Source organism: Raphanus sativus, unplaced genomic scaffold (assembly GCF_000801105.2).
Source record: "Raphanus sativus cultivar WK10039 unplaced genomic scaffold, ASM80110v3 Scaffold3277, whole genome shotgun sequence".
Taxonomy (NCBI): Eukaryota; Viridiplantae; Streptophyta; class Magnoliopsida; order Brassicales; family Brassicaceae; genus Raphanus; species Raphanus sativus.
The window spans coordinates 1-11,616 of NW_026618583.1; the positions used below are offsets into that span (position 1 = coordinate 1).

At 34.5% G+C, this 11,616-nt stretch overlaps 1 protein-coding gene across 1 annotated transcript; it reads right to left on the reverse strand.

Moving 5' to 3' along the window:
- Positions 1-26: 26 nt before the first annotated feature.
- Positions 27-5,741, reverse strand: LOC130506473 (acetyl-CoA carboxylase 1; the record flags this gene model as incomplete). The annotated part of the gene is given in 23 exon segments (XM_057001127.1): positions 27-104; positions 193-369; positions 451-540; positions 639-749; positions 829-1,017; positions 1,092-1,283; positions 1,385-1,471; positions 1,568-1,672; positions 1,756-1,812; positions 1,890-1,964; positions 2,040-2,156; positions 2,245-2,369; positions 2,455-2,494; positions 2,582-2,632; positions 2,717-2,904; positions 3,004-3,097; positions 3,188-3,361; positions 3,516-3,611; positions 3,721-3,813; positions 3,918-4,079; positions 4,153-4,359; positions 4,441-4,788; positions 5,396-5,741. Coding segments are annotated over 22 exon segments (2,841 nt in total), but the record flags the coding sequence as incomplete, so codon positions are not given.
- Positions 5,742-11,616: the final 5,875 nt, after the last annotated feature.

Below are 11,616 nucleotides of genomic sequence, written 5' to 3' on the forward strand. Positions count from 1 at the left end.
AAAATGGTCTGAGAAAGGCCACATACCTGGTGTGAGAGCACAATATCAACAATCTTCAAAAGATCTTTCTTGTATTGCTGACGCATGCGCTCAATAACATCAGCCTGTTCAAATAAAAAAATGCTTATGAAGACTCCTCAGACATAGCTAGTTACCACAAAGCCGTTCTTTAACTATTGAACAACATATTACCAGCATGTTATCATTGAATAATTCTTCTACAGATAGGTATTCTTCAAAAAGAGAATGAACAATAACACGGGCATGACTTTCTCTACCACCTTCATAAGACTTTGCAAGGCTCATCAATGGTTCAATGAGCCTTTCAAGAGCACCCCTATCCTTCTCATCACAAGATGATAAATGAGCCTGTCGCAAAAAGTGAACAGCAAAGTTCAGAGAGTAAAACACAAGATACGTCTCGAATTGAAAAACGCAACAGGCAATCACCTCAAGAATGCCTTTTAAAAGTTTGGCAGGGAAATCTGCGGTGAGGGAGTTCCTGGATATACTCTCAAATTCCCTGTACTTTGATTCTAACTGATATCCAATTTTATAGGAAAAGGATTAGAGTCTTGGAACTCAAAACAAATAATGCAGAATGGGATACATATTCTGAATACTACATAAGTGTTTACCATCATTCTGAGATCTTTAGGTAGTCGTGTTGCCAGTACTGCAAAGCACTCTTGCCACTGAAGGAATGGGAGTTCAGGGCTATCAAGGCAATTAAGTAAGTCTTGAACAACCTGCCATTTTTGAGAAATTTAATTATCAAATGATCTTTTGTAAAAGCTGGACCAAATAGAAATATCAAATTGTCTTTACCTCATCTACTTTATGCTCATAGCCGGCAAGAACCATGCGAGCAGCATTTAAAGTTGCAGCACATCTCTGATGAACTTTACCAGAAATTGCCGTTGGAAGCCCTAATCTTGGGAAACCTCCATGGAAGGGTTCGGCCTTTCTTACAGCAGAAGGATCATCAAGATCGAGCTTGGCTATAAGTTCACCAGCCTGTAAATAAAATATTGGATCAATATCTCCATCTGTTAAAGCCAACTTTTGTGTAGCAATGGAGTGAATTTGACCTGCATGGCTTGTCCTTCAGACATTTTGAAATGTATAACTCCTGATGCAGGTGAAAGAAGTGGCATGCACATCTTCATGACCTCAACTTCCGCGTAGGGCATGTCAGCATCAATACTGCTATTATCTGAAACCAAATACCTCAGCAGCTTGCACGGTGTCTCAGCCATCAACTTTGAAGGATCGTGATCATTCTAAATAATCCAAAAATGGCAGATAAGTTAATGCTAAAATAATTTGAGAAATAAATGTTTTAAGTAACATGGGAAAACCAAAAAGAAAAATAAGTTGAAACCTGAAGTAAACAAGTTCTTCCATCAATAAGAAGACGGGTTCCTGCAGCTTCTTCCTCTGCATATATCACATGGCTCTTACCATCCAACTGCAATGACAGTGAGAATCAATGTGATGGAGGTTAAATTGAGGAAGTTACACATGAGTGCTGTTTTGTAGTATGAAACAAAGTCAGAAAACTTGCCTGCATCAACAGACCTCCATCACGTAGAGTGTGTATTTCTGCTACAACTTCTGAGTTGTTCATTCTTAGCCTGTAGCTTCCTGATCCACCGCGGACCACATCAATCTAAAAACATTTATGTCCACTTTAGTTAGTCTCGGTAGGAAGACAAGAAATGCAGCGAAGTATAAATGACACTAGACGCATACCGTATATTTACTTCCTTCAATGTTCAGAGACACTTGAGAATGTACAAGAGATATATGCTGCAAATTTAAGAGAGAAAAAGTAAGCAGAAAGATCATTAGGAGGAAGACAAATGCGGTAGCTGATATCAGAATACCTTTGGGGGAATTTGCCCCTTCTCAAGATAGCCAACATAATCCGAGACTACAGCAGCACTGGTCGCTGATGCTTTCTGTACAAATAGAACATCTAGTCACTAAATAGAAACTTCACACGAAAACCTGATCCCTGAAAAAGAGACACTTACATAGAGAGCCCCTCCGACAACAGAGAGGTACCATGGAGGCCTCTCTGCCCTGACCCGCATAGCAATTCTACTGTCCAACCAACCAGTGTGAATTTTGTTTTCCCGGTAATCAGAAGCCTGATCAACAATTTACATGATCTCGTCAGAGCTCGTAACTTTTGTAAACACAGAATGTACTTTTGTGGGTTGGAAGAAGGAAGCGTACATGTAAAAGGTCAATCGTGTAGTCAACGTTAGTCCTAATTTCTCCACGAATTTGAATTTCTTTAAGCCCAAGAACCATATTTGCTATTGCCAAGGCTCTGGATTCCCCAAATGCAAAAACATGTCCTGAACAGAAGGTTAAAGGAAGCTTCAACTTGTAAACTCAAGAAAAGAAACTGACCTAGTAGCGCACATTTTTCATATAACTTACCAAACTGGGAATCTGAGAACTCGTGGATGCCTCCACCAGACTGTAAAAAAAAGACGGTGATAAATTTAAGACATACCGTCACATAGCCAAACACAAAATATAGCAGATCATATATAGAGATGTGTACCTTGACAGAGAAGTAAGCCCACACATTTGGCTTGCTTTTAAAACTCAACTCCTGTTGCAAGTTCATACGAGTGTTACCCCCACATAATTCTCAGTAAAAGGACTTTGAACTTTGCATTCCAGAGCTATATATTACCTGTACTTTACCACTGGTGGGTTTGAACCCGTCATCAGGGTCCTCACTTGTCACGCGTACAGCCACACAATGACCTTTTGGCCTTATAGATTCAGCTTTATCAAAATCGAAAGGGGAGGCTAGCACGGATGTTTTCCTCCAGGAATCATAACCTCCACCATGTTCTATACCATAGAACCGTCTTATCTCTAACCAAAAGAAAAAAGTGAAACAGATAGTACATTAAACGTGTGCATGGACTAGAAGAAGAACCGCTGCGTCTCAAAAAATAAGGAAGCAGGGCATACCAGGGATTTGCCAGAGAGGAATTCCCTTCCCAACAGCAACTTGCGCAGCAGGAAGATTTATCTCGGCAATCCATTCAGTTACAGGATGCTCAACCTGACCTCAAACATTAAGTCAAACAGGTCTTCAAGCTCTCAAGATAGAATTTAAAAAAAAGATGAAACCTTTCAGTAGTGTGAAACCAACCTGTAACCGAGGGTTAAGCTCTAAGAAGTAGTACTCGCCCGTGTCCATGCTGTAGAGATACTCAACAGTAGCTGCTCCAACATAGTTAACACTCTTGGCCAACCTTCTAGCCGCCTGTTCAAGTTTCTTTATGGTTTCTTGCGGAGCCACGGTGATTGGACCTTCCTCTATGATCTGAGACACGAAACATAAAATAAGAAATCATGCAACAACTTCCCTCCGCCAGTAAGGGACTTAGACAGGTAAAACTGAGTACATAAGAATACATTACACACAGTATTTCTTTGTAAACAAGATAATAAAAAATCCAGAATCTATCATCGAAAACCTTTTGGTGTCTTCTCTGGACACTACAGTCCCGGCTGTGCAGAGCTGAAACGTTTCCATATTGGTCACAGAGCAGCTGGACCTCTAAATGCCGACTCTAGACAAATACAAATAACAGCCATATCATTACCAAAATCTCTTTAGCATAGTACTCATTTAAGAACTCCGCTATGCTTAGATCAAGAGATGTAGTTAAGTAGCAATACCTGTGAAGCAACCTTCATTATGAATATCGGTGAGCCAGGGACCTCACCCTGAACTTGCTTGAAAAGAGCCCGAACCTCGTCAGCGTTATGAACCTAAAAATGAAAGCAGAATAAGAACAGTTATATAGGAATTGGGTAAGTCTACAATGAAAAGAAGAGAGTGAGAGTCAAAAGGCTAATAATGAACACAAGCTAACCTTCCTGATGCCTTTGCCGCCACCACCCCATGATGCTTTGATCATTGCTGGGTAACCAACGACTTGACAACTAGCAATCGCTTCTTCGGTTGTATAGACACAAGCTTGCCTGTAGATCTCCTCCGGGATCGTTACCAAGCTGCTATCTGGAGGTATTTTGACCTGGAAACATAAAAAACTCGGGTCATTTTTCAACAATTCTCTTGTAAACAAGACAGGACTAAAAATTACTCACATGGGATCCACTCCATGGTAGAGTAGGTACATCAGCAGCTTGTGCAATCAAGGAGGAACCAATCTTGTCACCTAATGCTGCCATTGAAGCTGCTGGGGGACCAAGAAATATAACTCCTTTTGCCTTCAACGCATCAGGTAACTCAGGGTTCTCAGATGCATGACCCCAACCAGGCCAAACTGCATCCACGCGTGTTACTTCAGCCATCTGCACATAGTAGACAAAGATGAATTCAGAATAACTCCACAGATCCAAAACTTTCTTGCAGCTTCTTAATGAGGTATTCACCTCAACGATAAGCTGAACGTTGGCATAATTGTTATTGTTTGTTCCTCCGGGAACCTCCACAAACTGATCAGCGATTCTGATATGCTCGGCGTTGATCCTCATGTCTTCAGGAGTTGCCATCCCGACCAACAAGATAGCTTTCTCGGTGCCAAATGTTTCGTAAGCCCATGTTCTGACACTCCGTATAAACTTAACAGCTGCCATTCCATTGTTAGCGATCAAAATACTATGGATTGGCCTTTTCCCTCCAAGTGCAATGCAAAAGTCATCCACTTCAGACACCGAAACATGATTTCTAGCAGGAGTTTGATACCCGTTAATAGAGCCAGCCATTCTTCAGATATCTATCTGTAAAACAGAGACATAGGTGAAACAGGAAACTGAATTAATAAAACACATTAGATACTATCAGTATACCACTGCAGAAATAAATAATGATCTTGATCTACATCAAAAATGCTCAGATGACAGCAATGCTTTGTGTATTTATTAAAGGGATGAAGATGCTTACAAAAAATATATATATATATGACAGCAATGTTTTGCTGTATTTTAGTAGAAGAAGAAGTATACGAAAAGCAAAACACCATCATAAGCAAAGATCTCTTGAAAGTTAGAAATCATCACAAGATACTACTCTTTTTTGAGAAAAAAGAAAAAACTTAATTATCTTTTCCAATAACGAGTTCCTTTGTAGAAAGGAAAAGAAAATCTGAGAGATCTTAAAAAACCAACTAACCAATGATGAAAATACTCTACATCCCGAAATTGAAACAAACAAACAAAAACATGAAATTCCAGAAAAAAAAAAATTTGAAATCAGAAACTACAACTCATCTCAAATTGACGACACAGAAACAGCCAAAACAAAGAGTAAAGTTCAGATTGTGAGATCAGGAATTTCGCAGCTAGGGAATATAAAAAAAAACTCATTAAAAAGGGAGAAAGAGCGAACCTTGAAGAGAGGAAAAAAAAAGCTGAGAATCCTAATTTCGGACGAGAGAAGTCAAAGAATGATTCATGTCAAAGCAGAAGAGAGAGAGAGAAGAGGGGTGGTGGGTTTAAAGAGGCGGGAGAGGGAAGAAGAGAGTTAGGTTGGAGTTAGAGGGAGATGGAAGGAGGTGGGGTCCGGAGACTTAATAGTGGCAGATGAAGAAGATGAAGGTGAAGAGAAAAGGGTGCACGTGGTCTCTGCCTCCGCCACACTCCATACCTTCTCCCTCTTTTTTTTTTTCCTTTTTTCTTTCTCTCTTTTTTTTTTTTTTGGTTAGGAGGCGCCGTAGTTGTTCCTCAGCTACCTCTCTCCTCATCAACCTTCCACTCTTGTTTTTTCCGCACTCTTTTTATTGGTTCTTTACATTCTGTAAAACAAAAACAAAATATGATTTTGTCAAGTGTTTTTTATTGCTTTTTAACTTCTTAACTATTTACCGTACCGTAATTACATGAAGTCAAATTCTTCTCTTCCTTTTTTTTTGTTTGCTCAAAATATGCAGTCAATTCCCTTTGGTCGCATAATAAAGTTTATGATTTTTACCTTTTCTTGATATTTCAAAGGCCTCAAGAATACTTTTTTAGCAAAGCATCAAAAGTACTATGGTTAACAATGTATTAAATTTATTTGTTAAATTTGCTGGATATTTGCATTTTCCATAAAACATTCAGAACTGTCCAGAATTGGTTGTTAAGGAGTACATAGACTTGCTACAAAGAGAAACGATCGTCACATGGACACTAGGAAATGCTTCCCAAATATCTTTTGATGTTTAAGTCCAAAATCATCGAGATACATGTTTTTAAACTAAGTATTTGCATTAGATGTTATGTGAACATGTTTTTCTTTAGAACAGTTATGTGAACATGTTTGTGTGCTTAAAGTATTTCATGGTGATTTTTTTTTCTCGAGAAAGTTATTGTACTGTAAGCTTGTTCGAAAAAATAGAAAAAACATTTATTTGTGCCTAATGAAATAATATACAATGGTTGATGTTAATATATTTGTTAGAGCATCTCCAATGTAAAATTTCATATTTTACTATAAAATAGAGTAAAAGTGAATATTGAGTAAAAATGCTCTAATCCTATTACATTTTTCACTATATAATGTAATAATGAACAAACAAAAAATAGATTATTATATTTATGGAGTAAATTTCATTATAGAGTGAGATTTGGAGTTGGATTAAAATATTCTTACTTCATATTTATTTTTATTTTATTTTGGAAAAAAAAATAGAATTGGGTTGGAGATGGTCTTGGACAACAACGAAAGAAATAAGTAATAAATACTGGTAGTTAGGTAAGCTATGACGAAGACATTTAAATTCCTACCGTCCGTGATAAAAGAACATCTAATATTTTTATAGGCTAATACGTCAAATGAGGACATGAGTCATGGCAAGAGGATCGCATTTGCATGAGATCTAAAAGTTTCGTTTATCTGGTCGGTTTATTTCTGTTTTAAAAAATTATTTGTATTAGTAGAGGATATTATGATATATAAAAAGTGTCAAAAAGAATGACTGTTTGTTAAAAAAAAATGACTGCTACATAAAGAAAATTATTTAAACCTATTTAAGCTGTATTAGTGGTTGTTGACGGAGGGTTTGGTGGTTTAGGCAACCAACCTTTCATGTCGCATAGTTATCATTTGCAATGTATTCAGTATTCTCTTGCACCTGTACATTTATTAGATAGATTATCATGTACTTTGGACCAACATCTATATATTCATCCATAATATCAGATAAGAAAATATTTGTTTCAATGTTTTTGTTTTCTCTTTTTTTTTACTTACGTTCTTTTATCTATTTTATTAAAATACAAACGTGACATATTGATATAGATGTGATCTAATTATTTTAATATAACTATTAAACCATTTTTTAATCATTTAAAAAGTATTATACAAAAAGTGATTAAAAACACAAATATAAAAATTAAATTTCTAAAAAAATCTAATAGAAAAATATACCCGTCCTTAACTTAGTTTATTAGATAGTATTTTGGATTAATATCAGTTTTGCTTCCATCATATGAAATCTGCGCAACTCCTATAATATCAGTTAATTGCTTTTTAGTTACCAATCTTTTCATCTACCTACTTTATACCAGAACTATCACATAATATTACATAGCCATATTTTATGTAAACAATAAAATATAGCACTATATTGAGAGATTATTACACTACAAAAAAATAGTTGTTTACCATCATTTATTTTGTATTTTTGAATTACTTATAAATTATGTAAATGAATTTTGAATCACTTGTATAAATGATTTTGAAAGTGGTGATGCAAATAATTTGTATCATTTTGTTAAAAATTGATGTAAAAACACAAGTATTCACCAGTTGTTGTAAATGATGTTAATATGTATCAACTGTGAAAAGTGATGCTAGCAACTACATCAGTTTTTTTTTTTTTATAACAACTGAAAAACTAACAATTACGATGTATGCGCGCCGGACTCAGAGAACCAAGCCGGAGGCATAGTGTCGACATAAAACACAGCTGAAAGGGAACGTCTAGCAACTCGTGCCAGCCTTTCCGCCATTTGATTTTGCGCCCTCGGAATATGTCGGATTGTGAAAGTAGGGAAGAAAGTCTTACTGCGTTGAAATTCCTCCAATTGTGTAGCAAAAGCTGGCCATTCTCCAGGTGACGACACCATCTTCACCAATTGAGAACAGTCTGTTGCAAAGACTACGTCTGAGAAGTTAAGAACCTTCATGCACTCCATCGCCCATATCAAAGCTTCACATTCAGTTTTTTTAAAATGATGTTAATATTGACATCAATGAACTGAATTCAATTATTTATATCACTAGAGCTATTTCCGGGCTACGTTGGGTTGTTTTCCATATATTTTAATAAATTTAATTTACTTTATAGTTTGTACCTCAACATAAATATATATTTTATACTTATTAGTTATTAAGCTATATAATAAAATCACATTAATAATCGCTAAATTTTATTAATTTACTTTCTGAAACCTTTAATAACATTACATGCATAACAGGTGTTAGATTTATATATAGGAGCCACCAAATTTCTAAATTCCAAACCAAAATAATTCAATGGTATTGTTCCTTACATCCATGCATAGGGATGTTAAAAATATGGTGTTAAAAAGGGATGTTAAAATATGAAAACCCACCCCACTTAAACTTTCCCAATTTAAAATTCATACTGTTAGATTCATTTTAAAATAGGTCTATTAGAAGTTTCCATTTATACCCGCAAATATTACAATAACTCCTTTAAATTAATTTAGATCAATTTAAAATGATATATAGTTTTATGTTTTAATATTATTTTTAATGTATAACAAGTCGGAATAAAAAAATAATTTAAATTATAAAAATATTTATAAATTCTTTATGGGAAAAGAGGTTTAAGTTTGTTAAAAATGTAAAGTCAAAATACGTTAATTGTAACAATTTGCATCTCGCTCCGCTTGTTACCGAAACTGCAAAATCAACTTTTTCTGACAAACCCGAAAAAAATCAGATTTAAAAAAAAAATCACAAATCAGTTTTTTTTTTCTGTTAAGACCACAAAAATAGATTTTTCCATTAGAACCGCAAAATCAGATTTTCCCACTAAAAATTAGTTTTTCTGCCACAATCGCAAAATCAAAATTTTCTCACTAAAACAGCAAAATTCAAAAAACAAAATCCACTAAAACAGAAAAAAAAAATCTAATTTTTCCATTTAAAACCACAAAATCAGATTTTTCTGCTAAAATCCGCTAAAACCGCAAAATATTTTTTATCAAAACCAAAATATTATGTCTATGCCAAATACCAAATACACAAAATCGTATTTCCCATCAAAAAAAAGATTTTTTTTCTTTTTGCCGTGCATATCCTTTTTCTTTCCTGTTGTCAATGTTTTTACGCTTTCTTTGCTTAGAACAAATCTTAGGGGAAGGAAAGAAGTTTGGATGATAATTTAATGACATGTTTTTGCCTTTTGCTTATAAAGTATTGCTTTTTGTGTGAAATATTTATGTTGTTCATACTTAATTATGATAAAATTAATATATTTTTAGATGACTTAGTCAGCCTATCTAAAACTTATTTCTGTATTTTTGCTCTTTGTTGTATGTAAGCCTTCTCTACAATCAGCAATTTAAGTTACTTTTAAATAAATTTTTGAAATGCATTGATTTATAATATACCGGAACAAATATTAATTTTTCTAAAGGTTTCATTTCTTTCACATATCACCAGTTTTTAAAACGATGTAACATCACGATTAGTATCAGTATATAGATAACTAAATTATTTAATTTTTAAAACGTGACACACAAAGTAGGACCTAAACCCTTCTTCGCATAGCTCATAAAATTAGCTACTTGTCGATCATTGCTGATGATAATGGGAGGATTTCCTCTCTGATTCACCATCTCATAACTCAACTCAACATTAATAGAATTAGGTTCCACGCCATAATCCTCACATACCATGATCTTGAGCCGCTCCAACAGAGTTGTAGTTTCTAATGTCACCATTCGACCACGCCTGTCTTTGTCTACCACGAAACTCCACTCCTCGCTGGAACTAGACATCCATTCACCATATTTAACATATATTAGAACCATGTTGATAGAGAGAAGAGAGAAGATAGAAAGAGAGAAGAGAGAAGAGAGAAGAGAAGAGAAGGCCGCGATAAACACAAAGAACAAAGAGGATCGTGGGAGGAGGAGAAAAACGTGGGATATCAAGAAAATATTCTCCAAGATTTTTAGGTTAGATTTAGGAAACTTCTAAAACCGAAAATGGAAGTTTCCATTTTTTCCGGATTTGCCTAGAATACGTATATATCCAACCCAGAATATAGTACAACACATGCAACACTTATTCTTCTTTAGGCGTCACATAAGATAAAAGGCATAAGAGCCTATGACACAACTTCTAAGTAAGGTGCATCATAGAGTTCAAGATATATATCGTTATATATCTGCTGGTACACTGAAGACATACTGCTATATTGTGACGTAACTAATTCTAGCTCATATATAGGTATGAAGAAACATTAGTTTACGTTATATACCAAAGATATATCTATGTATTAAACTTAGTTTCGGTTTTCTGTATTAAGCAGACTAACGGAATGTGTATTCTATTTTGGCTAGAAGAGAAAATAAAATATGATTCCTTATTTTTAAAAAAAATAAATTTAAACATATAAATTATTATACCTTTTCTTTTGTTCAAAAAAATAAATTATTATACCTATGTTTCCAATACTTTTCATATTTTTTTACATTTTCAAAGTTATAATTACTATTTTTCTCATCAACCAAGGGCAAAACAAATAAAAAAATGTCAAAAGTATGAAAAGTCCTAAATGGACAATAGAAAATTCAAAGTATCTCTTTTTTCCAATTCTCTCTAAAACCAATTGTCCAACTAATTCTTTTTGGACCTAGTTTACTTTGTAAATCGATTAATCCACACTTGTTTTCCAACACATACCAACTTTAACATCCAAAAGCATAAACATACAAAATACTCAACATCCAAGAGCACAACCTAACAAATTCAAGGAACAAAACGAAATGTATTACAAGAGTAACCAAAACTGACATAAAAATAAAAGTTTTATTCAATTAGGTGGAATAAAACGAGAAGTATTACAAGAGTAACTAAAACTGACACTCGAAAAACTGCCCTTGCTCCTCTTGATTAGTTTTGTACCATAGTCCCCTTGCTATTATTTGAGGAGACCACTAATCAAAGTAACCTTTTGCTCATGTGTTTATTACATGTGTGACATTTCCTATGTGGCAACTCCACACTTCACCTCACACCATATTTTTAAAAGTCCATCCTTGCCTAGAATATTTACCTCTCATGTCATTCTAATGGAAAAATGTGATATTGAAAGGGGATTGAATGTTATTAATATTTACGTGATGTGCTTTTGCTAAATGTCCAATGCTTTACGAAATGTCCACTTACATCGCTACACCATAAACTACATTTTATATGCCTCTTTTATATTTTATGTTTATACTGAAGTTATAATGCTCGCAGGTGATATATTATATGATACTAACATAATGTATACTTCTTTTATATTTTATGTTTATACTGAAGTTATAATGCTCGTAGGTGATATATTACAATGCTCATACTAAATATAAATAATAATAATTTTG